Source organism: Macaca nemestrina, chromosome 2 (genome assembly GCF_043159975.1).
Source record: "Macaca nemestrina isolate mMacNem1 chromosome 2, mMacNem.hap1, whole genome shotgun sequence".
NCBI lineage: Eukaryota > Metazoa > Chordata > Mammalia > Primates > Cercopithecidae > Macaca > Macaca nemestrina.
The window spans coordinates 162,415,076-162,440,132 of NC_092126.1; the positions used below are offsets into that span (position 1 = coordinate 162,415,076).

A 25,057-nucleotide genomic window follows, 5' to 3' on the forward strand; every position below is an offset into this window, starting at 1 on the left:
GATTTTTCATGACTGAGACAAAATGGAGGATGTGGATCCCAGATGTATGAGAATCAATGGATAATTTTCTTTATTCCCTAAGGTAAATAAGTATCGATACCTTAAAGTATTTAAAAACAAACAAACAAACAAACAAAAAACCTTTTCTCTCCCAAGCATTGGGGGAATTATAATACTTAGAAGAGATCCAGGCTACCATGATTCTCATATAGGATTACTTATGTGGATCTCTGTTTAAGCGTTCTTGTTCAGAGCCTAAATGCTTAAAGTTACTCCTGTATGAAGATGTCTGTATTTACTTAGGCAGTTTACCTCATGTGCATGTTTGGAAAATGCTTCTGCACTGGTCATCATGCCTGCAGTTTTCTCTTCCAGCTCTCCTAGCCTCTGTCCTCTTTCATCAAGTGCGATTCGTGCACGGGTCAGCTCTCCCATCACCCCTCCAGCAGCGCCTTTCATCCCTTCTATACTACCTGGTCCAGGAATGTGTTGCGCAAGGCTGCGGGATGCTTTTCCTGCTGAAGCTTCCCCAACTGAGAATATAAGCAATAGCAATTTAAAACATTTTGTCAGTAATTCAAACAGTCAAGCTTGTCACCAAGACAAAGAACTAACATTACATTCTACTGTCATAATTCTCATTAAAAGAGCATCATATATGTGTTTGGAGATGTTAGCACTTAAGAAAAATGCTAAGAAAGAGACAGTGAGATACATTGTTATCATAGGCCTTTTGTATGTGTGTGTGTTCCATACAATATGGCATAATTGCATTTCTTGATGCTGAATTGGAATATTCACATATGTGACTTCATATTTAAGCCATATAAATGTCTCTTCCAAGCTTAGGCCTGATCATTTGCTTAAATTTCTGCCTAAGTTTTTATTTCAGACTTCTCTGTTCACCTTCATATATAAGCCTTTCTAGGCCTCAGGTTCTCTTCCTCTCTCTTTCTATCTCTCTCTCTCTCCGTAAACACTGAAAAATGGGGTATATGAATATATGAATGATGGTTACATATGTTAAAAATTTGACTTATAAAACAAACATAACATTTACCCATATAAGTTACATATGTTAAAAATTTGTGGCTGGGCACAGTGGCTCACGCCTGTAATCCCAACACTTTGGGAGGCTGAAGCAGGCAGATCACTTGAGGTCAGGAATTCCAGACCATCCTGGCCAACATGGTGAAACCCTGTCTCTACTAAAAATACAAAATTAGCTGGGAGTGGTAACATGTGCCTGTAGTCCCAGCTACTTAGGAGACTGAGGCACGAGAATCTCTTGAACCAGGGAGGTGGAGGTTGTGAGCCGAGACCATGCCATTGCACTCCAGCCTGGGTGACAGAGTGAGACTTTGTCTCAAAAAAAAAAAAAAAAAAAAAATGTGATTTCTAAAAGACTAAAAGAATTTCTCAGTCACCTACAAAGCTCAGTTTTATTCAATTTCAATGAAGTGAAAAAAAATTTCTATCGACAGGGTCTTGCTATGTTGCCCAGGCCTGACTCGAATTCATGGCATCAAGAAATCCTCCCACCTCAGCCTTCCAAGTAGCTGGGACTACAAGTGCATACCACCACAGCAGCGCTCAATAAAGAAAAATATTTTTTAATTGAAAAACAGCTATCAAAAATTAGCCAAGCATAGAAGTATGTGCCTGTAGTCCTAGCTACCCAGGCGGTTGAGGCAGGAGGATCACTTGAGCCCAGGAGTTTGAGGCTGCAGTGAGTTATGATTGTGCCACTTTACTCTAAAGCCTGGGCAACCAAGTGAGATTCTGTCTTTTAAATTTTTTTTTTTAAGAAAAATACAGCTATTTTGGCAGAAATTTAGTTAGAATTCCCAAGGATGTAATACTGGAATGGATTCTAGATTTTTTTTTTAATAAGAGTTGATGGAATCTAATTTTTTAAAAATAAGAGCCTTATTGAGATATAATTCACATAACATTTATCCATTTAAAGTGTACAATTCACTTGTTTTTAGTGTATTCACAAAGTTGTAGGACCATCACCACTATCTGATTGCAGAACACATACGTTACTCCAAAAAGAAACCCCATGCTCATTGGCAGCCACTCCCTGTTCCTTCCTTGCCTCAGCCCCTGGCAATCATTAATCTACTTTCAGTCTCTCTGAATTCTAGACCTTTTATATAAATGGAATCATACAATATGTGACCTTTTTTTGTCTGGCTTCTTTCACTTAGCAAGATGTTTTCAAGGTTATCCATGTTGTACCATGTATCAGTACTTCATTCCTTTTCATGGCCAAATAATATTCTATTGTATGAAGGGACCTAGATGTTTTTGCATAGTTAAAAGTTCCAGAGAAAGAGAATTTTGATCTATACTACCAAATGATGGTAGGATATTCTGGAAAATATATTCATACCTTCTCTCTGAAAATTTTCCCTAGTATCTTCCTATTATTTAAAAATCTACCAGTGAGGCTGGGCGCTGTGGCTCATGCCTGTAATCCCAGCACTTTGGAAGGGTGAGGTGGGCAGATCACCTGAGGTCAGGAGTTCGAGACCAACCTAGCCAACATAGCGAAACCTCGTCTCTACTAAAAACGCAAAAATTAGCCCAGCATGGTGGGCTCCTGTAATCCCAGCTACTTGGGAGGCTGAGGCAGGAGAATCGCTTGAAGCTGGGAGGCAGAGGTTTCAGTGAGCCGAGATCAGGCCACTGCACTCCAGCCTGGGTGACAGAGCAAGACTCTGTCTCAAATAAATAAATAAATAAATAATCTACCAGTGAGACTTTGATAAACAGTAATACTTTTCGATTTTGTTTATCAAAGTCTCACTGGTAGATTTTTTAAGTAATTTATTCTGTAGGATTGATAAATCTTACATTCTGAATAAGGAATCTGTTTTCCAGCAGTGGTTAAAGTCAGGCAGATTCAAAAATCTTTTTTCTAGACTTTTTTGAATACCTTCACATTGCCATGCAGGTATGATCTACTTGTAAATTAGATATTTATTAACTTGTTCATTATTTGTATGAATTATATATATCATTTTTGTTACACAATTTCCTAATATGAAGTGACCACTTTTTTCATGTTTGGTAAACGCAAATAATTTTTCTGGTACAGAAGGAAACAAATATTCAAACTTTAAGAAGCAAAAAATATGTAGTCTAGAATTTGAGATCACATATTACATTAAGTTATACACACACATACACATACACAGAAACATGTCTTCTATTTTGCAATACATTTTTACAATCAGGAATTTACTCACAGAGCTCTTCTCTGTCAAATGTTTGTCCACTTCCACCAAACAGTCCCTTAAGAAAGCCTCTGTTTTGAGCTTCTGGTGTCTCTATGGGAGTAAACAAATCTCCTAGCATGTCCTGTATCAAATTCAAAGAAAAAAGCATTAAAAAATCAATTAATATACAAAAAGGTAACACTGTGGTATATTAGGAGACATCATGAAAAAAAAAACAGTGTGCTTTTCATGTATTTTCATGGTGATTTTTGCTGTGCTCACAGTTCTCCCTCTGGCATTTCTTTTATTCCTCCCCTTCTATAGTAACAAACATTCTAAAATTTTCCTTTATCTGTCCTCTTCTCTTCTTCCCTCCACCAAAGTATGGGAAGCTAGTATATCTACCCTAGGATTAATTTCCACCTGTGCTCAATAATTACCACTAGACTTCTGATCCCTTTTCAGTCACTATAGCCTCTTTTTTATCCTGGTACCCTTCCCTGAACCAAGCATAGACTGCCCTATGAAATAGGAAAGCTTTGGTGGTATGTGGAAGGTTGGATCTATTTTTGTAGGAGTACAAAATTATAAAATGATTAAAGATAATTTAAATGAGTCAAAATAGGCAGCTACTGTGTAGGGTGAAGTACAATTGTTTTCAATATTTGGTGAGCTTTACAATGACTAGAGAAATGCTTGTTAGAAATGCACATATCTAGGCTGCATTCCACATATATGAAATCAGAATCTACATAGATGTACTCTCATTATCTATATTTTTACCAGACTTGCAAGGTTCTTAACCAGAGTTTAAGAACCATCAGTGTGGAGAAAGGAACTTAGACTGAGTCAGGAGATCTGTGACCTAATATTGGTTTCCTACAAACTTCCAGTATGATTTTAACTTCATCATCTCCCCTTACCTCTACTGAGACTTGTGCTCCTCCTCCTGAAGCCCTTCTCTTTGGAAATGGCACCATCATCTATTTGGTTCCCCAAGCCAGAAACCGAGAAATGACTAATTCCTTCCTTTCCTTCACTCCTATATCTAATAACCCTAAATCCAACTGATTACACTTTATAGCTATTGAATCTGCTAACTTTTCTCCATCCTCATGCTTCCTGAAAACCAACTGCCATACTAACCAGAATATTTATTTTAATAAATAAATCTGCTAAAACTTTTTAATGACTTACCACTGCCCTTGGGTTAAATGCTATAATAGATTCCTTAGGGAGCTTACAAGGGGCTGCAAGATCTACTCGACTAATTCTCCAGCACAACACCTCCACTCTTTTCACTTCCCAATTCTGCACTTTCTTGGCAGTTTCCTTAGCCCTGAGGCTTTTGCATGCGACTTCTGTCTAAAGTATCTTACCTTTTTCATCCCCAACCATTCAGTCACCTGGATAACTCCTATTTACCATTTGGAAGTCAGTTGTGCCCATAATCCTTCTCTAACTTCTTTTGATTAAGGGACACACAAAATAAATATATATCCAGTGAGTTAGAATTGGGCATTTGTCTCTGATTGTAGCAGTATGCATAGACTAGAAACAGTATAGCTGTAAAGGTTTATCTACCCTTGAGTAAGGATAGTCACAAAATTTTTAAAAAGCACGTTAGAGAGTCAACTGGTTAAACTGCCTCCCTTCTGCTCCATCAACCCAGGTGTCCTCCTTCTATGTCTCCCCAGTACTGGCACAGCCATATATAGCAGTTTTCACAGAGTAGTGTGATTGTCTGTTTACTTCTGTCTCTCCACACTGACAGGCAGGGACTTGTTTCTTATTTATTAGCATGTTCCTAGAGTCTAGCCAAGTATTAGGCATATAGTAAAAACTCAATAAATATCTGTAGAATGACAATGGTGATGATACTAATATTTATTATTATTTATTTTTAAAAAAAACATACTATATTCCAGGCACGGAGCTCAGTCCTTTACATGAATTCTTACTAAATTCTGACAACAATGCTCCAAAGTAGAGTGTACAGATAAGTTAAGTAAAATGCCCAAAATCACACAAATGGAGGAGCCAAAATACAACTTGAGTAGTTCAGAGCTTATGTTCTTAACCCCTATATTATAATAAATATGTTTTAGTTTTCTTATTTGTAAAATGAGGGGGTTTAACTAGTTAAATGTCCAAGATGCTTTTAAAAAATGTTGTGACCATTCTTACGCAAGGTTAGACATTTATATCTATTCTGTTTCTAGGCTATGCTTACTGCTACAATCAAAGGCAAATGCTCAATTCTAACCCACAGGACATATGTTTGTTTTGTGTGTCCCTTAATCACAAGGTTTCTTCAAGAGTTCTTGAACTCCCTGAATGGTATGGAAAGTTTTTGTATGTACATACATATTTTCCACCCTGACGGGAGAGTTTATAATCTTTCATAAGATTCTCCATGGACAAAAACAATAAAATAAATAAATAAAAAGATTAGCTATTAATGTGAATGATCTTTGCATTGTCTCCCTCTTATCATTTCTGTGCAATACCTAGAACTATACTAGAAGTTGGTAGGCTCAAAATGAAGAATATATGTTCAAAACATGTTATTGGAAAGGCATGTTTATTGTCTGACTTAATAATATTTTAGTTTTTAGACATCTTTCTCATTCTCTCAACCATGTCCAATGTCTTTTTCATAAATGTACCTCCTGACCTACCTGTAGATTATCACACATTTCTTGGCTGTATGTTAACCGCTGAATTTCTGTAGGAGAGACGAGGTATAATGCCTGTCCTTCATTGGTAAAACAAAATGTTCGTGCTATCCTCATGTCTGTCAGTGGCAAATAATTAACATCCAACATTGGGCGAAGACTAGGTAGGCTGAATGGAAAAAAGTAAATCCATATATCATATGCAGGTTATTAGAAGCAGATCTTTACATAAAAACAGCAATTTTTATTCTATTATTTTATGGTTGTTTCTTTTTTTAATTATAATTTTTATATTTGTCTTGCTCTATCACCCAAGCTGGAGTGCAGTGGAGTTAGCTCACTGCAATCTCGCCTTCCAGGTTGAAGTGATTCTCACGCCTCAGCCTCCTGAGTAGCTGGAACTACAGGCGTGTGCCACCACACCTGGCTAATTTTTGTATTTTTAGTAGAGACAGGGCTTTGCCATGTTGGCCAGGCTTGTCTCAAACTCCTGACTTCAAGTGGTCCACCTGCCTTGGCCTCCTAAAGTGCTGGGATTATAGGCATGACCCACCATACCAGGCCTGGTTGTTTCTTCTTATCTTCAAGGCACAGTGGTAATAAACTAGACTTTCTTTTTTTCTTTTCCTTTCCTTTTTTTGGAGGGAGAAGCAACTTTATTTTCATCAGAAATAGTAATGTTTATAAATTTGTTTATAGTAGTTTGTAAACTATTATCAGAAATACTAATGTCAATAAACCACTTACTTTAAGAGATAATCGGGAACTATGATGAGGGTGATAATAAAAGGAGATATCTTACAAAAATTAACCTGGATGTTATGCTTGCTCTAAGATTAAGTCACTTAGGGAAACAGATTCAGTATTATCCAATGGCTTAACCTTCCTTCCTTCCTTTTTTTCCCATTTTGGTGGTGGCTGGATTACAAAGAGTAGTGTCTTCTGCCCTGAATGTAGCAGTAGTATGGTGGGTGCTTAGAGGTCAATTACTGGTTTAGAAGAGATTCAGGCTCTTAACTTTTACATGTGCTTCCCAGGAGGGGGAACACGTTCTTTCTCAGCTCTGTGTGAGGACCATGTTAGCCCAGAAAGTGTTCTCAGAACACTGGGTGCCCATTCTCAGGTTAGGAACAGAAAGACCCTGGTTTCCTGGCAGAAATTATGGATCCTACAGCTTTCTCTCCATCAAACTTTAAGTCACAGTAAGACAGGACTCTGGAGTCACAGGCACAGCCAGAAGGAGAGTTCAGCATCCTTATGCTGACTCCTGTTCCTGGACATGGGTCTTAAGATCCAATAATCTAGACTTTCACATAAAATCATATACATGAAAAAAAAAATTCACAGGCACAGTTTCACATAGATGCTTAGCAAATGTTCTTGATGGATTAAATGCAGTGACCAGCAATTTCCGGGGCACTTTTTGTAGCACTTCACATGTTCCTACAATGACTTACAGCATTTGGTTATGTCAGAAACACCACAGCTAGAAAGTGTCTGACTGTATACTCGGTCGATTGTCTTTCTTTAAGGCAAAACTGACAGTGATGTGGTGTGGGTCCAGTTCACTGTGCCTGGAAATGAAGTGGCTTTGCTCCCCATTCCTTTACTCTATACACAGGAAATGAAAATTACTCATAACTTAGGGCAACTGCACTGGAGGCATGACTAATAAGTAAATATGGCCAAGACTGTAAGGGAATGAGAATAAGTTATAAATAATAGATCAGAATTTGCACATCCAAATGAATACCACACATCTGAATTGTCTTACCCCATGGGTATATGCTTATCCTAATGTAGCTGATAATTTTGCTAAAATATTCATCAGAATGTCCTTTTGGATACTGTTTTTCGAGCCAGTTTTACAAACCACTGACGAAAACCAGTCTCACTGCCTTTTAATCTGAACTTTAATGCCAAAAGGAAAAAGGTAAACTTGTAATTAAATAAATTTTGAAACCGTTGTACTGATTCTAAGTGTGCACAATGATTTTAAATTATCCCAGATCGTAAAACCAGCACCTTGAAAAAAATACTGATTTCCTTTATCAAAGTGGTTTGTAACTCTACTTTGAGACCTGGAAATTTACTATGTAAAATGGGACCTGAAATCTGTGCTATTGGAATAAGCACTGTGCTTTCCAATATGGTAGCCAGTAACCACATATAACTATTGAGCAGTTGATACATGGCTTGTCTGAATTGAGATGTGCTGTAAATGTAAATGACACACTGGATTCAAAAGCTTCATTGATGAACGAATTACTTAATATCTTAAGAATATATTAAAAGATGATCTGTTATAGCACTTCTGGTAACTAAGCTCCTTAAGATATAAGTCCAAACCAATCCCAGTTAAACAGATTTCCATGATAGATTCAGTCAAATTAAAGGGTGGAGTTGAGGAAGAGGTTCCAACCGACTTTTCTGATGTGCTACATTGTCTATATTGTATAATAATAAGTAAGCCAAGAAAAGAAAATTAAAGAGGTGTAGTCACTTCAGGTAGGAAAAGAGAGCAGTTGCTAACTTCTAGGAAACAATTGCTTTTATAACAGAAGAAAAAAGACTTTCTTCTATGCAGGATACTTTAATAAAGAAACAGCGTCAGGTAACAAGGTAGGTCTCACAAAAAGTGTCTGTTACAGCCAAGTTTGAGAATTCATACAAAAATAAGCTTCTTCTATTTCTCCTCTCTACTCTCAAACTTGCTTTTCTGGGTCTGGGTACTTAGGATCTAGGTAACCATTGGCTAGCTACCTGATATCTGTCAGAAAACTAGGACTTGAGAAGACTGGGCTCAGGAGAGTTACCTTCTGCTAGGGTCTGAAAAGATCCTAGGAATATACTCTATGGGAAAATGAATGAGTCCAGGTGCATGCTAATTTGTAGGATTCATTTCTTTAAACTATACAGCAGAGTACACACCATTGTTTCCTAGCTACACTTTATGTATATGTATTATTAAAATCCTATAAAAATTATTTCCTTTTCAGTGAGTTTTGAGGATCCTCAGGAAAACATGAAGAATTTCTACTATGACACAATATCAAAGTAACCATTATCATGTCAAGCAGCTTTTATAAAGGACAGAGGAAGACAGATACCATTTATCAATGACTCAGTGTATGTGTGTGAGAGATACACCCACTTACACACATACACAAATAGACCTTTTGTTTCCCCCAAAATCTGAGGCATGTCTGTGAGTTAAATCATTTTCAAACAAGATTGAAATGACCTTATCAGAAATTTCTAAAAACAGTTTGAGAAAGGGGGAACAAGATTGAAAAGAATCAGAAATATATGAGAGAATGAACAGATCATAAAATGATTATTTCTATTCAAAATTTTCTCCTTCACTACTTTCCCTTGGCTTACAAATCTGCTCATATTTTCCGTATTTAAAAAAAAAACTCTCAAAAGCTAGTTTCATTCTTAAATGACTTTCCTGACTCATCTCTCTTTTAACCACAAAATTTCCTGAAAGAATAATCAATACCAGGGAAAAAGGGCCCATAAATATTTATGATAGTAAATATTTTAGGCTCTCTAGGCCATATAGTCTCTGTTGCAACTACTCAACTCTGCCCTGTAGTGCAAAAGCAGCCACAGTCAATATACAGAAACATGGGTGTGGCTGTGTTCCAAAACCTTTATTTATGGGCACTGACATTTAAAATTCGTATAATTTTCACATATCATGAAATATTCTTCTTCTCTTTGAGTTTTTTCAACCATTAAGTATGTAAAAACCATTCTTAATGCTTGCAGGCTGTACAAAATCAGATAGGGGAATGGAGGTAGATTTTGTTTTGGATATTAATTTGCCAAACTCTGATCTACACCACTGCCTCTATTCTTGTCTCCTTGAAAATTAGCTTTTGTTTCCACCATGCTGCTAATATTTGCTTTCTCAAAGATCATTAATATCCCACCAGTTGTGAGATCTACTGTTTTTTTCTTGTACCCAAATTCTTTGATCTCTCTGCTATATTTTACTACCTCTTGACCACCTCTTTTGTTTTAATATTCTTCTCTTTTTATTTAATGAAGTTATACAATTCTGGTCCTTTCCTATCTTTCTAATGACTTCTTCTCAATCTCCTTTGCTGCATCTTCTTCTTTCTTTCACTACGTAAACGTAGAATACCCCCAAGTTTCTATCCTCAGCTCAATCAATTTCTTGTTTCTTTTTATGCTATCTTTTTTATTATCTCATTTGCTGACATAACTTTTACTGATGCATTTATATATATGACTTCCAAAGCCGGATCTTCCACATATATTTTTCTAAGAGTGCAAATCTTAAATTTATTGCCAAATCTCTGCTGGATGGCTTATAACACCTCACATTTCAAATATTTATTCTCAATTTATTATTAAATTTCTCTTTATCAGCTTTTTCAAATCCTTCTGACTTTCCTATATGCTAATAACATAACCGTTATCTAAGTTCAAAAAATGTTTTAACCTTTAAACTCTCTTCTAACCTCGAGATTTAATAACCTTCATTACTGTTCACAACAAATCAGCTTTGCATTCAGTAAGTTTCCCTTACACCTGTTTCCTCCTTGCCTTCAATATAGAGACCACTTCAGTTCAAAAGCCTATCTCAACTTCTCCCTGTGTATGTCCTAACACATGGCTAGAGAAGGTTAATTACCTGCTTAAAACCCCATTTCCTATTAATTGATTAATCTCAAACTCAACATTCAAAGTCCTCAACAATTTGCTTCAAACTATCTCTACATGTTACTGTCCTCCCAACAACTCTTTTTTTATAATACATGTTCAACTATGCTGTGACTTTGAACTCTGGGAACTTAGTTTGTAGCTAGAAAATTCAATCCCATATTTCCTCTGTTGGAATTTACATTTTCTTTTTGTTATAATGTCTGTGTATCTATCTTATCTCCCCAGTTAGACAGTGAGTTTCTTAAGGGTTAGGACCATGTTTTACTAATTTTTATATCCTTCACAAGCCTAGCACAATGCTTGTCTCAATGACTTTTGGAAATAAGTGAGATATTAAAAAGAATGACAATGACTTCTATATAGTATATGTTTATGAGTTCATTTTATGATAATTATTTTTGTGTCTCATAAATTTTCATTTCACTACAGTAGAATGAAATCTCTTGGCCAATATTTTATTATAAAAGTGTCTGGTAACTTTTAGTTATCAGACTGGCCTCACTTTTCCTAGACTTGCAACCTCAGGCAAATTGTGTAACTTTAATTTATTAACACATGTAAAATGGAGGATGCAAATAATACTTTATTTTCCTGTGTCCTAGAGAAGTTCTAAGGATCAAATGAAATTCTGTATGTAAATTTCTTGGGTGAAGTATGAAACACAGGAAAAGTAAAAGTTAACTTCTTTTCCACTTAGCTTATTCATCTTTTATTTCCAGTGCTTAGCATAGCATCTGGGAGATATGCTCAATAAACATTTGTTGAATGATTGAAAAATCATTCTTTTCTTAGATTCCTTGATAGCAATTAAAAATATATTTCACTCACAATGCCAAGCATTTTTAGCAAAAAAGAAAAACCAAAACAAAACAGAAAAACCCCAAACTCTCAACAAATTGTTGAACAATAAAACATCCAGAAACATAATGAAACAATGATCTCAGGTTGCTTCTTGATAACATCTTGCACATAACACATATATTTTTTAGAATTGTACCTTGCTGGTGTTGTGATTACCAGATAATTTATAAGAAGGCAAGTACCTCATTATCATGATATGTCCATTAGCACAAAAGCATGCCAAGCAGGCACTGTTACACATGACCACCACATTTGCTTGCAGTATAAAAGATGTCTCCGTGATGTTATGAACATAAAGGCAAGTCTGAGAAGGCAGTGAGAAGACTTTGGCTTGTTTTTCTGAGCAGATTATTGTATACTGATGATCTCCTATTTCTTGGGATGCAGAAGATGAGTTCATTACCACTTTCCTTCTCCAAGATTTTTCATTTTCATCTATGTTGTTTGGATCCCTCCAAACTTCATATGGCGGTTGCATTAATCCACCCGTTCGGTCCATACAGGAGAATGTTAGCACAGCTCCTTTCAATGAGAGGAATGTACCTATAAAAATAATTGGACATCACTGACATGTCAAATTCATTCTAAAGCGTCTATGGGGAATTAAAGTTTTACAGTGTGATAATTTATACCTATAGAGTCATAATATTCCCTAATGTATAAGAATTTGTAGATTTATTTATTTATTTATTTATTATTATTATTATACTTTAAGTTCTAGGGTACATGTGCATAACGTGCAGGTTTGTTACATATGTATACTTGTGCCATGTTGGTGTGCTGCACCCATCAACTCGTCAGCACCCATCAACTCATCATTTACATCAGGTATAACTCCCAATGCAATCCCTCCCCCCTCCCCCCTCCCCATGATAGGCCCCGGTGTGTGATGTTCCCCTTCCCGAGTCCAAGTGATCTCATTGTTCAGTTCCCACCTATGAGTGAGAATATGCGGTGTTTGGTTTTCTGTTCTTGTGACAGTTTGCTAAGAATGATGGTTTCCAGCTGCATCCATGTCCCTACAAAGGACACAAACTCATCCTTTTTTATGGCTGCATAGTATTCCATGGTGTATATGTGCCACATTTTCTTAATCCAGTCTGTCACTGATGGACATTTGGGTTGATTCCAAGTCTTTGCTATTGTGAATAGTGCCGCAATAAACATACGTGTGCATGTGTCTTTATAGCAGCATGATTTATAATCCTTTGGGTATATACCCATTAATGGGATGGCTGGGTCATATGGTACATCTAGTTCTAGATCTTTGAGGAATCACCATACTGTTTTCCATAATGGTTGAACTAGTTTACAATCCCACCAACAGTATAAAAGTGATCCTATTTCTCCACATCCTCTCCAGCACCTGTTGTTCAGGAATTTGTAGATTTGTGAGTTCATCTGTTATAATAAGTTGGATTCATAGAATGTTAGGTCTAAAAGGAATTTAAGACATCAACTGGCCAACTCTCTCATTATATTAAAAAAGAAGAAAAAACAGACCCAGAAAGATTATGAAAGCTGGGCCAGGTCACATAGCAAGTTAGGTCAGAGCCTAGTTTAGAACTCAGATTTTTCTGATTCCTACCCCAGGATTCTTTCATTATACTATATAGTCCCCCTTAAAGTCTTTTTATAAAAAAGAAAATTTAAAAAATGTACATATTTTATTTATTGAAATAACTTCAACTGAAAAAATAATCACACCGTCTTATACCGTTTTATTTCATAAACCAATTTGCTAGAAAATGCTTGATTTTTCTTCAAAATCAAACACTTAAGAAGAAATTTCAATATCTAGAATTCATGGTGGCAATTTTAATTGTATGAAAAAGACAAAACAATTACTTTCAGCTCTTAGGCAGGCTTTTGCATCTTTACACAGAAAGAGGTTTTACTCACCTGGATTCTCTAAGATTGACAATGTATGCCAGATTATTGCCTATAGGTGATTTTCATCAGTCTTGGAGGACAACATACTATAAGCTTAGGAGGTAGTTTGGGCTCTAGTGATCTTTGGATATTTCCAGAGTCTTCCCTACGCAGTACCCTATTAGCCCTTTCTTTCCTTTGTCCTTTTACATCATGCAGAGAGAGTAAGTATGTCAGCTTAGACTGATATGCCTCAAGGGTGTACATGTGACAGAGACTTGAAAAGGGAAGGGTGACAGATAAAAATATATTCATTTAGAAAGCACTTACAAAGTCCTTAAAATTTATAAAATTGAAAAGAGTATATTGGGATGATCTTAGTTGTGTTTTTAAATCCACTTCAAGAAATCTATAAATGTACATACGGGCAACTGCAGAGGCTAGGGGAGTAGAGGTTTAGGTGCTGCAGTTTAAGGGTTAAGGGATAAAAGAACATCTCTCCCAGTCTCCCATGAAGGAAAAATGCCAAAAGCTATGAAGAATTATTTAATTAAAATTAACCTAGGATTGATCCTGCTATTCAGTAAAACCACATTTGCATAACTACCTGCCATAGAAAGACTTTTCTAAGTATATCTTTGCATCCTTGATTTAGAGATGGCTGACAGTAGGTTAAAAAGACAAGAAATCCACATTTCGAAAGCCATTTTACTTATACTCATTGCATACAATCTGTCAGCATCAAAATGAATTTCTCAATAAGCTGCCCTTGCCAAAACAGCTGCTTTGTTTCTTAATTTTTAGTCATAAATGCTTTGATTATATTCTGTTCATTAGGTTTATACAGGGTTAAGTTTTCCAAACAATGTATTATTAATCTTTCAGGATTCTTCCTTTAATCTTTTCTAACTGGAAAAAACTCAAGTAAATCTAAATTGTAAGCAGCTACTACTTCAGAAATACACTTACAATGTATGCTTAAACTTACAGGCTTCAATAATAAGATCTTAATTAAATCTACCATAAGTAACTGACCACACAATTAATTAATTAGGACTTTCCTCTTAAAGAAGATCTCACTGGCTAGGAGTGTACTTTACTCCAGCTTTCCCAAATAACTAGCCTTGCCCACTACAACCTTCATTCAATCAATACATATAGTATCAAGGACATATAGTATAAAGCACACATTCTATGTGCTTTAGGCTCTATTTTAGTTAAAGGCAATATAGTAGTGAATAAAACAGACAAAAGTCTCTGCCTTCATAAAACTTCCTTTCTGTGGTAGAGATAGTATGTCTGATAAATAAGTAATCATATGGGATATTACATAGTAGTAAGTACTAAGGAAAAAAAGCAGAAAAGAATATAGGAATTCTTGAAAAAAGGTAGATAAATTTTAAATAGTGTTATAGACTGAATGTTTGCATCCTCTGCCAACCTCTTACAAGAAAAATCATATGTTAAAGCCCCACCCCCCACTATGGATCTATTTGAAGATGCAGCCTTTAAGGAAATAATTAAGATTAAATGAGATCATAAGGGTATGGCTCTAATCTGATAGAATTAGTGTCCTTTTAAAAAGAGATACCAGAGTACATGCTCTCTCTCTCTCTACCCCTCCCTATGTGTACACAAAGGAAAGGCCATGTGAGCACACAGCAAGAAGACAGCCATCTGCAACCCAAAGGAAGAGACCTCACTAGACATCTACCCTGCTGGCACCTTGAACTTAGAGTTTCAGTCTCCAGAACTGTGAGAAAATAAATTGCTGTTGTTTAAGCCGCTGAGTCTGTGGTATTTCATTATGGCAACCTGAACAAACTAATAAAGAAGGGAAGGCTTCTTTTCATCATCCTGTGGGAATTAGGGTTCAGGAAACCAGCACAAAATACTGATATTCTACAACTGTTATGAATAATAAATTATCCTTTGTCTCTGAGCCAGGAGTTTCATGTCTTCTATCAGCATCGAAACTGGCAACCTAACTTTATTAGCTTGCAAGTAGAATAAAATCTCAGATTCTTTATAGATCTTGACTTTCTAGAATGCCAAGAAGATTCATAGGAGGTAACATCAGAGAGATAAAGTAGAGCCAGATCATGTTGGTTCTTTTAGGACATGGTAAAGACCTAGACTTTTACTTAGCATGAGATGGAAGGATTTTAAGAATGGAAGTGATGTAATCTAACTTTCATGTAACAGAATCACCCTACCTCCTGGACATATCCTAAAGGGAACCAAGGCTGGAAGCAGGGAGAGTAGTGAAGAGGTTGGTGTAATAGTCTGGGTAAAAAATGGATAGAGGCTTGGTTGAACTGTGTGGTAATAGTAGAGATGGTGAGCAATGTCAGAATCCGAGTATATTGTAAAGGTTGTGCCAGCAGGATTTGTTAACAAATTGGATTTAGGGTATGAAAGAAATATGGGGGTCAAGGATGATTCTAATGTTTTTGACTTGAGAAACTGGAAGAATGGAATTGTCATTAATAGATGTAGAAAAGTGTGGGAGGAATGAGAGGAATACCAAGAGCTCAGGTTTGAACATGTTAAGTTTGAGATACTTACTAAACATCCAAATGGATATCAAATAACTGCATATATGTTAGGAATTTGGGGAGAGGTCCAGACTATAAATATAAATGTATGATCCATCAGATTATAAATGACATTTAAGGGGCCGGGCGCGGTGGCTCAAGCCTGTAATCCCAGCACTTTGGGAGGCCGAGGCGGGCGGATCACAAGGTCAGGAGATCGAGACCACAGTGAAACCCCGTCTCTACTAAAAATACAAAAAATTAGCCGGGCGCGGTGGCGGGCGCCTGTAGTCCCAGCTACTCAGGAGGCTGAGGCAGGAGAATGGCGGGAACCCGGGAGGCGGAGCTTGCAGTGAGCCGAGATCTCGCCACTGCACTCCAGCCTGGGCAACAGCGTGAGACTCCGTCTCAAAAAAAAAAAATGACATTTAAGGGCATGAAGCTGGCTGAATTCATCTAGTGCTTCAATATAAAGAGAAAAGTTTCAAAGAATCAGTCTTGGGGCATTGTGGTTTAAGTCCACTGAAATGGAGGAGGAACAAGCCAAGGAGATTGAGAAGGAAGAGCCAAAAAGTAGGAAGAAAATCAGGTGAAAATAGCACTCTAGAATTTGAAGTGTTTTAAGGTAGGAATGGTAGCCTGTGTAATACGTTGCTGATATGTCAAATAAGATGTTGCCTGAAAAATGACCAAGAATTCCTATCTCCTTTTCTGCTCTATTTTTTTCCTTAGTACTTATTAGTATCTACTATTCCATATAATTACTTATTTATCATACATATTATCTATCTCTACCATAGAAAGTAAGTTTTATGAAGGCAAGGACTTTTGTCTGTTTTATTCACTACTATATTGCCCATGACTAAAACCGCCTAGAATCTATTGTTTCTCTTTTTTAATGGAAGATATAACAATATATTTATATAACAATTCAGTAGAAAGAAAAACATTTATTATAAAGGAAACAAAGGAAAAGTTGCTGGATTGACTTTCTTAAGTAAGTGAAAGCAAGTAGAGTCTAGCATATAAGTGGAGTCTAGTGTATAAGCAGAGTCTAGAGTATAAGTGGAGTATAGTGAATAACTACCACCCAGTTCAAGCAAGCCTCTATCCATTTTTCATCCAGACTATTATATTAACCTCTTCACTGCTCTCCCTGCTTCCAACCTTGATTCCCTTTAGGATATGCCAGGAGATAGAATGATTCTGTTAAATGAATCACCTAGTTAGAAGCTTAGTTTAGTAATTGTAACAGGAGAGAATATGCAGGCCATGGAGATACAAGCAGATAGGTTGGTAGATGTGATGATAGCTGTTGAAGTTTTTATCTGATTGTTTCAATTTTCTCAATAAAAGAGGACACTTGGTGATTGCTGAGATTGAAGATAGAAAAGTAAGTTTTGGAGATTTGAACAGACTAGAGAAAATACGTAATTGTTAGCCAGGCATGATGGCATGCCTGTAGTCCCAGCTACTCACATGGCTGAGACGGGAGGATCACTTGAGCCTAGTAGTTCAGGGCGACAGTGAGCTATGATTGCACCACTGCACTCCAGCCTGGGTGACAGAGTGAGACCGCATCTATACCAAAACAAAACAAAACACACACATACACACACACACACATGCAAACAACCAAAAGGATAAACAAGAAAATATGCAATTGTTGTCCAGGAGTGCAGGGGCAAGGAGTAGGAAAATATAGTATGATTACCTAGCAGCATAAGAGCCCACTTGAAGTTAGTGATGGTTTATGATAAAATGAGACAATTTAGTGTGGTTATATATTTTTCTCTAGCCATACTCAGCTACATGGGCCTAGAAATAGGATAGGTAGAGTTGAATTTAACCAGGTTTGAGATCAAGCTGAATAAGCGTGACAAAGCAAACAAAGCACAAAGGAGGCAAGAGAGTTGAAAATGCATGAAAGAAAGGCATTATAGAGCTTGGCTGTGAAATTTAAATTAGAAAGTGGGAACATGAAGGGGGTGAATGACAATGAAAATGGAAAGATCAATAGATTAAGGTTCCAGTGAGGCTGAAGAATTATATTAAAGTTGGAGTCTTAAGGAGTCTGAGATATTTTCTTTCCTTTTCCCTTATATACATTGTTTAAACTTTAATTGTCTCTCAACTTCCATGGAACTTCTCAATTCCTATCTAGAATGTCAGCTCTTTGAGGACAGAAACTTCGTATGACTTCGTCATTACTTTATCTTCAGTGCTTATTATAATATCTGCTGGACATGTCATGTGCTCAATAAACACTTATTAACTTCCTGACTACTCCAGTTCACTCTTAGTTATGGATTTTAAAACTCCTATTTTATATTATATACTCAGGATCAGCTACACAATTTGTGGGCCTAGCGCAAAATGAAAATGCACTAGGCCCACAAATTATGGGGGCCTTTTTGTTCAAAAATTGGGAGAAGAGGTACCATTGAAGGTAGTAAATTATAAAGCTTTTTTCTTTCTTCTGTGGTCTATCTCTTTAGTGTTTTTATATTTGCTATTTATTTTCTATGTAAAGGAAAGTTAAAATTTTAAATTATTAACATGATTTTTTATTATTCATCTTTGTAATATTCTTTACAAGAACATTTAACCTCTATTTTGAACTGCAGCAAAAACACAATAGATAGTCTCCAGAGCTATGAAATAATTATCCACATGGAGTTGGCCAGAAGAGACAAACCAGTCAGTCTCAGGAAGGTTGGAAGGAGGAAGACAGGGTACTTCAAGTCCAGACCAGACCTGAGGGAGCACATTCTTAGGTATGGGGATACCTCTTTGAGCTTGAGAATACTTGGAAGATGACTGCAGATTTTCACAGGTATCTGAGGGTCTCACTACATGACTTCAGTTATTTAAGCACATTTGAGTCTGATGGCTGCCAAGTTTCTCCTCTTGACAGCAATAAGATCCCATCCTGCTACCTCAAACCATAGAAGATGGGTGACTCCCAGAAAGTCTTTAAAACTGTTTGCTAGGAAGTGCTAGCTACCTGAACAGGACTGATTAAGAGGCTCAATCTAAGACATGGCCTCTGGTTGGCTGACCACATGCTAGAGTCACGAAGTGCCACCAACTCAGGATAAGGATGGCTGCCTCCATGCCCCAAAATGTCACCAGGCATATGCCTGACCCCGACCACCTCTGTGTATACTCCAGGCCCCAACAGAAGTGGAAAGCGAAAGTGGAATGCCTCTCTCCCCACAAACTAAGTCATCGCCTAGGTGAGAGGTAGGTGGGAGGTAGACTGTGCATAAGCAGACGCTTCAAGCCCCTAGTGCATGCTCTATTGTCTCGTTGGTCTTCACTTACACAGCATACATCAAAAGATAAAATTGTTAAGAATTTTAAGACTTTTTAAGAGCAGAGAGCCTTCTGGGAGCAGAACCCTGTGCATCAGTAGACAAAAGTGGCAACTAAGGTTTCATTTGTAGACTCAGCGCATCTGAGAACTTGCTAAAAATGCAAATTCTTGGACCCTACCTCAGACCTAACGAATCAGAAACTTTGGGGGTGGGGCCCAGTAATCTGTGTTGTAATGAATCCTTCAAGTGATTTTGATACAGACAAAAGTGATAGGTAATAGAATAGATAAATCTCTAGGTTTGTAATTTCAATGATTTAATGCACTTCAAATTTCCGTATCATTAATAAGAATTTGTTGTCAGGACAACCAAAATAATTAAAGTGAAAATATTCCTTAAAAAAGAGAAATGGGCTTTTCCTAGTTAGGAGGTTTCTGATTACTGATTGAATTTCCCAAGTAGTTGTGGTTCTGTTCAGACTTTCTATTTCTTCATGATTTAGTCTTCGTAAGTTGTATGTTTCTAGGAACGTATAAATTTATTCTAGGGTATCCAGTTTGTTGGCATATAATTGTTCATAATAGTCTCTTATGATCCTTTCTATTTCTGTGGTAATCAGTTGTAATATCTCCATTTTCATTTCTGATTTTATTTTAGTCTTCTTTCTTTTTTTCTTAGTCTAACTAAGAGTTTATCAATTTTGTTTAATTTTAATTAAATTTAGTTTTCAAAAAATTAACACTTATTGTTGTTAAAAAATAGGCTAAGGACTTGAATAAACATTTCTCCAAAGAAGATATGCAAATGGCCAACAAGTATATGTAATCATCCTCACTGTCACTAATCATTAGGGTAATACCAATCAAAACCATGACCTCATATCTGTTAAGAGTGCCATTATCAACAAACAAACAAACACAAAAACAAGTGTTGGCAGGATGTGGAGAAACTGCAACCCTTGTATGCTGTTGCCGGGAATGCAAAATGGTGCAACTGCTATGGAAAAAAGTATGAAAGTTCCTCAAAAATTGAAAAATAGGACTATCATATGATCCAGCAACCCACTTCTGGATATGTATCCCAGGATCAGGATGTTGAAGAGATACATACTCCTATGTTCATTGCAACATTATTCACAATAGCAAAGATTTGGGAATAACCTAAATGTCTGTCAACAAATGGATGGGTAAAAAAAATTGGTATATGCATACAGTGGATTATTCAGCCTTAAAAGAAAAGAAAATTATGCAGTATGCAACAACATAGATGAAATTTGAGGACATTAAGTGAAACAAGCCAGTAGCAGAAACACAATTACTGCATGATTTCACTTATATAAGGCATCTAAAATAGTCAAACTCATAGAATCAAAGAATAAGATGATAATTACCAGGTGCTGCGAGGGGAAAGTGGGGAGTTGCTAATAACATAGTGGAAAATTTCAGTCATGAAAGCTGAATGAGTTCTAGAGATTTGCTATACAACATTGTACCTGGTCACTAATAATACTGTATTATATACATAAAAGTCTGTCACAAGGGTAGATCTCATGTTAAATGTTCATACCAGAATAAAATTTTAGAAAAAGAAATGAAGTAGGACTAACACTTGTTGAGTATGCTTTATGTGCTAATGTTTTACATAAATTATCTCATGAAGTCCTCCCAAAAAAAACTTAGGTGAAGCTGTCTTGGATTTTTTATGATGCTACAGCTCACAGAAGTTAAGTAACTGTTCCAAGTCACCAAAGCGAAATGGGGAGAGCTGTAATCTAAACCCATGGCTTTCTGCACCTAATAATTATGTATTTTTGTTTTTGTTTTGCTTTGCTTTGGCCTCCCAAGAAATAAGAACAAACAGCAAAGTAAATAATTCTGATACTTTTTTCTTTAGACTTTTCCTGACCATATGTATGGAGAAAATGCAAGAATATATATATATATATATATATATATATATATTTTTTTTTTTTTTTTTTTTTTTTTTTTTTTTTGAGACGGAGTCTCCCTCTGTCACCCAGGCTGGAGTGCGGTGGCCGGATCTCAGCTCACTGCAAGCTCCGCCTCCTGGGTTCACGCCATTCTCCTGCCTCAGCCTCCCGAGTAGCTGGGACTACAGGCGCCCGCCACCTCGCCCGGCTAGTTTTTTTTTTTTGTATTTTTTAGTAGAGACGGGGTTTCACCGTGTTAGCCAGGATGGTCTTGATCTCCTGACCTCGTGATCCGCCCGTCTCGGCCTCCCAAAGTGCTGGGATTACAGGCGTGAGCCACCGCGCCCGGCCCAAGAATATTTTATTACTGACTAAAGGCTTAGCAGAAACAATTTAATGTATATATCATACTCATCTGTAAGACTGCTTTTGGAAAACTCAGTCTTAATTAAAAGTCATAATTTTTCATTTCCTATTTGTTTGAAAAAATTTTCATTTTGAATTTATATTTCCACACTCCAAGATTATTTCTTCTGTTTCAGACTTTTCTTATATGAAATAGAAGAGTTTAGTTTTGTTTTGGGTTTGGTTTAGCCTGAAAAAAGATGTAAAATTGCAAATACCTCAAAACTACAGCCCAAGTAAGCATGTGTATAATTGACCATCTTTCAATGTTTGCCAGTCACACATCTAAAGGGTTACTTACTATTTCTGTTCTATTAAGGAAAGAACTCTATATATAGTTCATTGAATGTTCACAAAGAATGATAATAGATTTTTTTCATCTGTCTATATAAGAAGGGGCCCTATTCTGGCAAAAGTCTGAATTCATGCCAATAACAAATGGCAAAAGGGTAAGTGAAGTTTCGTTTTTGATAGTGCCTGAAGGGAATTTCATTTTTTTTCAGTGAATTTTAAAAATCTAAAAATCCCTTAAAACCCTCAACAGCCTGTAATCCTAGCACTTTGGGAGGCTGAGGCAAGTGGATCACAAGGTCAGGAGATTGAGACCATCCTGCTAACATGGTGAAACCCCGTCTCTACTAAAAAATACAAAAAACTGGCCAGGCGCGGTGGCTCACGCCTGTGATCCCAGCACTTTGGGAGGCCAAGGCGGGCAGATCACAAGGTCAGGAGATTGAGACCATCCTGGCTAGCACGGTGAAACACTCTCTCTACTAAAAATACAAAAAAATTAGCTGGGCGTGGTGGCAGGTGCCTGTAGTCCCAGCTACTTGGGAGGCTGAGGCAGGAGAATGACCTGAACCCAGGAGGCGGAGCTTCCAGTGAGCTGAGATCGCGCCACTGCACTCTAGCCTGGGCGACAGAGCGAGACTCCATCAAAAAAAAAAAAAAAAAAAAAAAAAACCCTCAACAAACTAGACATAGAATATGCTTCAAAATAATAAAAGTCATATATGACAAACCCATAGCCAACATCATACTAAACAGGGAAATGTTGAAAGCATTCCCCCTAAAAACTGGAACAAGTCAAGGATGTATACTTTCACCATTCCTATGCAACATGGTACTGGAAGTCCTAACCAGAGCAATCAGGCAAAAGAAAAATAAAAGGCATTCAAATTGGAAAAAAAGTCAAATTATTGCTGTTCACTGATTATATGATCTTATAACTAGAAAACCCTAAAGACTCCTTCAAAAGACTCCTAGATTTGGTAAACGACCTCAGCAAAGTTTCAGTATATAAAAATCAATGAATAAAAATTAGTACCACTTTTATACACTAATAATGATCAAGCTGAGAACCAAAAGAACTCAATGCCATTTATGATAGCTATTAAAAAATACCTAGGAATACATTAATCAAGGAGGTGAAAGATCTCTACATGGAAAATTTAAAAAACACTAATGAAAGAAATCGACACAAACAAATGAAAAAACATCCCATACTCATAGATTGGAAGAATCAATATCATTAAAATGACCATACTGCCCAAAACAATCTACAGATTCAACACCATTCCTATCAATTTACCAACAGCATTCTTCACAGAATTAGAAAAAATATAACTAAAATTCATATGGAACCAAAACAGTCTGAATAGCCAAAGAAATCCTAAGCAAAAAGAATGAAGCTGGTGGTATCACATTGCCTGACTTCAAATTATACTACAAGACTATAATAATCAAAACAGCAGAGTACTGTTATAAACATAGATAAATGGAAGAGAATAGAAGACCCAGAAACAAAACTATATACCTATAACTAACTGATCTTTGAGAAAGTCAACAAAAGCATCCACTGGGAAAAGAACATCTTCTTTAATAAAGGGTTCTGCAAAAATTGTGAAGCCATATGCAGAAGAATAAAACTGGACCCATATCTCTCAACATATACAAAAAGTAACTCAAGGTGAATTACAGACTTAAATGTAAGACCTGAAACTATCAAAATGTTAGAAGGAAACCTAGCAAAAACTCTTGTGTGGACATTGGCTTAGGGGAAGAATTTGTGACTGAGACCTCAAAAGCAAATGCAGCAAAACTGAAAATAGACAAATAGGACTTAATTAAACTGAAAAGCTTATGTACAGAAAAAGAAATAAACAACAGAGTGAATAAACAACTTGAGGGATGGGAAAAATATTTGCCAACAATGCATCTGACAAAGGGCTAATACCAAGAATCTATAAGGAACTCAAGCAATTCAAAAAGGAAAACACAAATAACTCCATTAAAAAGTGAGCAAAATACATGAACAGGCATTTTTCAAAAGAACACATACAAATGGCCAAGAAACGAAAAAAAAATGCTCAACATCATTAATCATCAGAGAAATGAAAATTAAAACCATAATAAGATACCATCTTACACCAGTCAGAATGGCTATTAATAAAAAATAAAAAAATAGATATTGGCAAAGATGCAGAGAAAAGGGAACACTTATACAGTATTGCTGGGAATTAAATTAGTACAACTTCTATGGAAAGCAATATGGAGATGTCTCAAAGAACTAACAATAGAACTACCTTTTGATCAAGTGATTCCACTACCTGGTATTTACACAAAAGAAAAGAAATAATCATATCAAAAAGACACAAGCACGTGTATGTTTATTGCAGCACTATTTATAATAGCAAAGTCATGGGATCAACCTAAGTGTCCATCAATGGGCAATTGGATTAAAAATATGATATATATATACACACACTGGGCTTATTAAGTGACTACACACTGGGCTTATTAAGTGAATGACAAGGAGTTTGGTTTGTCTAGGGTCCAGGATATGTAGTGAAAGGTCAAAGACTATAAGGCTGGAAAAGAATGGTGGAGCTGAGGAATGGAAGATCTAAATGCCCAGGATTCCTTTCAATTGCTATATAAAAAATGTAAAGACTGGGGGGGTGTTCCATGATGGCCAAATAGGAGCAGCTCGGGTCTGCAGCTCCCAGCTTGATCAATACAGAAGATAGGTGATTTCTGCATTTCCAACTGAGGTAACTGGTTCATTTCATTGGGACTGGTTGGACAGTGGGTGCAGCCCACGGAGGGGGAGTTGAAGCAGGGCGGGGTGTCACCTTACCTGGGAAGCACAAGGGGTCAGGGGATTTCCCTTTCCTAGTCAAGGGAAGCCGTGACAGACTACCTGGAAAAACAGGGCACTCCCGCCCAAATACTATGCTTTTCCCAAGGTCATAGCAACTGGCAAACAAGGTGATTCTCTCCTGTGCCTGGCTTGGTGGGTCCCATGCCCATGGAGCCTTGCTCACTGCTAGCACAGCAGTCTGAGATTGATCTGCAAGGTGGCAGCCTGGCTGGGGGAGGGGCGTCTGCCATTGCTGAGGCTTGAGTAGGTAAACAATGTGGCTGGGAAGCTCAAACTGGGTGGAGCCCAGTGCAGCTCAACAAGGCCTACTGCCTCTAGAATCCAACTCTGTGGGCAGGGCATAGCTGAAGAAAAGGCAGCAGA

At 36.9% G+C, this 25,057-nt stretch overlaps 1 protein-coding gene across 5 annotated transcripts in view; it reads right to left on the reverse strand.

Annotated features, from left to right (window-relative positions):
- Window positions 1–25,057, reverse strand: part of LOC105470313 (syntaxin binding protein 5L) — a 493,614-nt gene that overhangs the window by 8,111 nt on the left and 460,446 nt on the right. For all 5 annotated transcript variants that reach the window (XM_011722169.2, XM_011722172.2, XM_011722170.2 and 2 more), the window contains 4 exons: window positions 11,650–12,010; window positions 5,909–6,074; window positions 3,258–3,369; window positions 313–533 (listed from right to left, as the gene is read on the reverse strand). In XM_011722169.2, coding sequence (XP_011720471.1) covers window positions 313–533; window positions 3,258–3,369; window positions 5,909–6,074; window positions 11,650–12,010 — 860 coding nt within the window. The remainder of the gene's footprint in view (window positions 1–312; window positions 534–3,257; window positions 3,370–5,908; window positions 6,075–11,649; window positions 12,011–25,057) is intronic.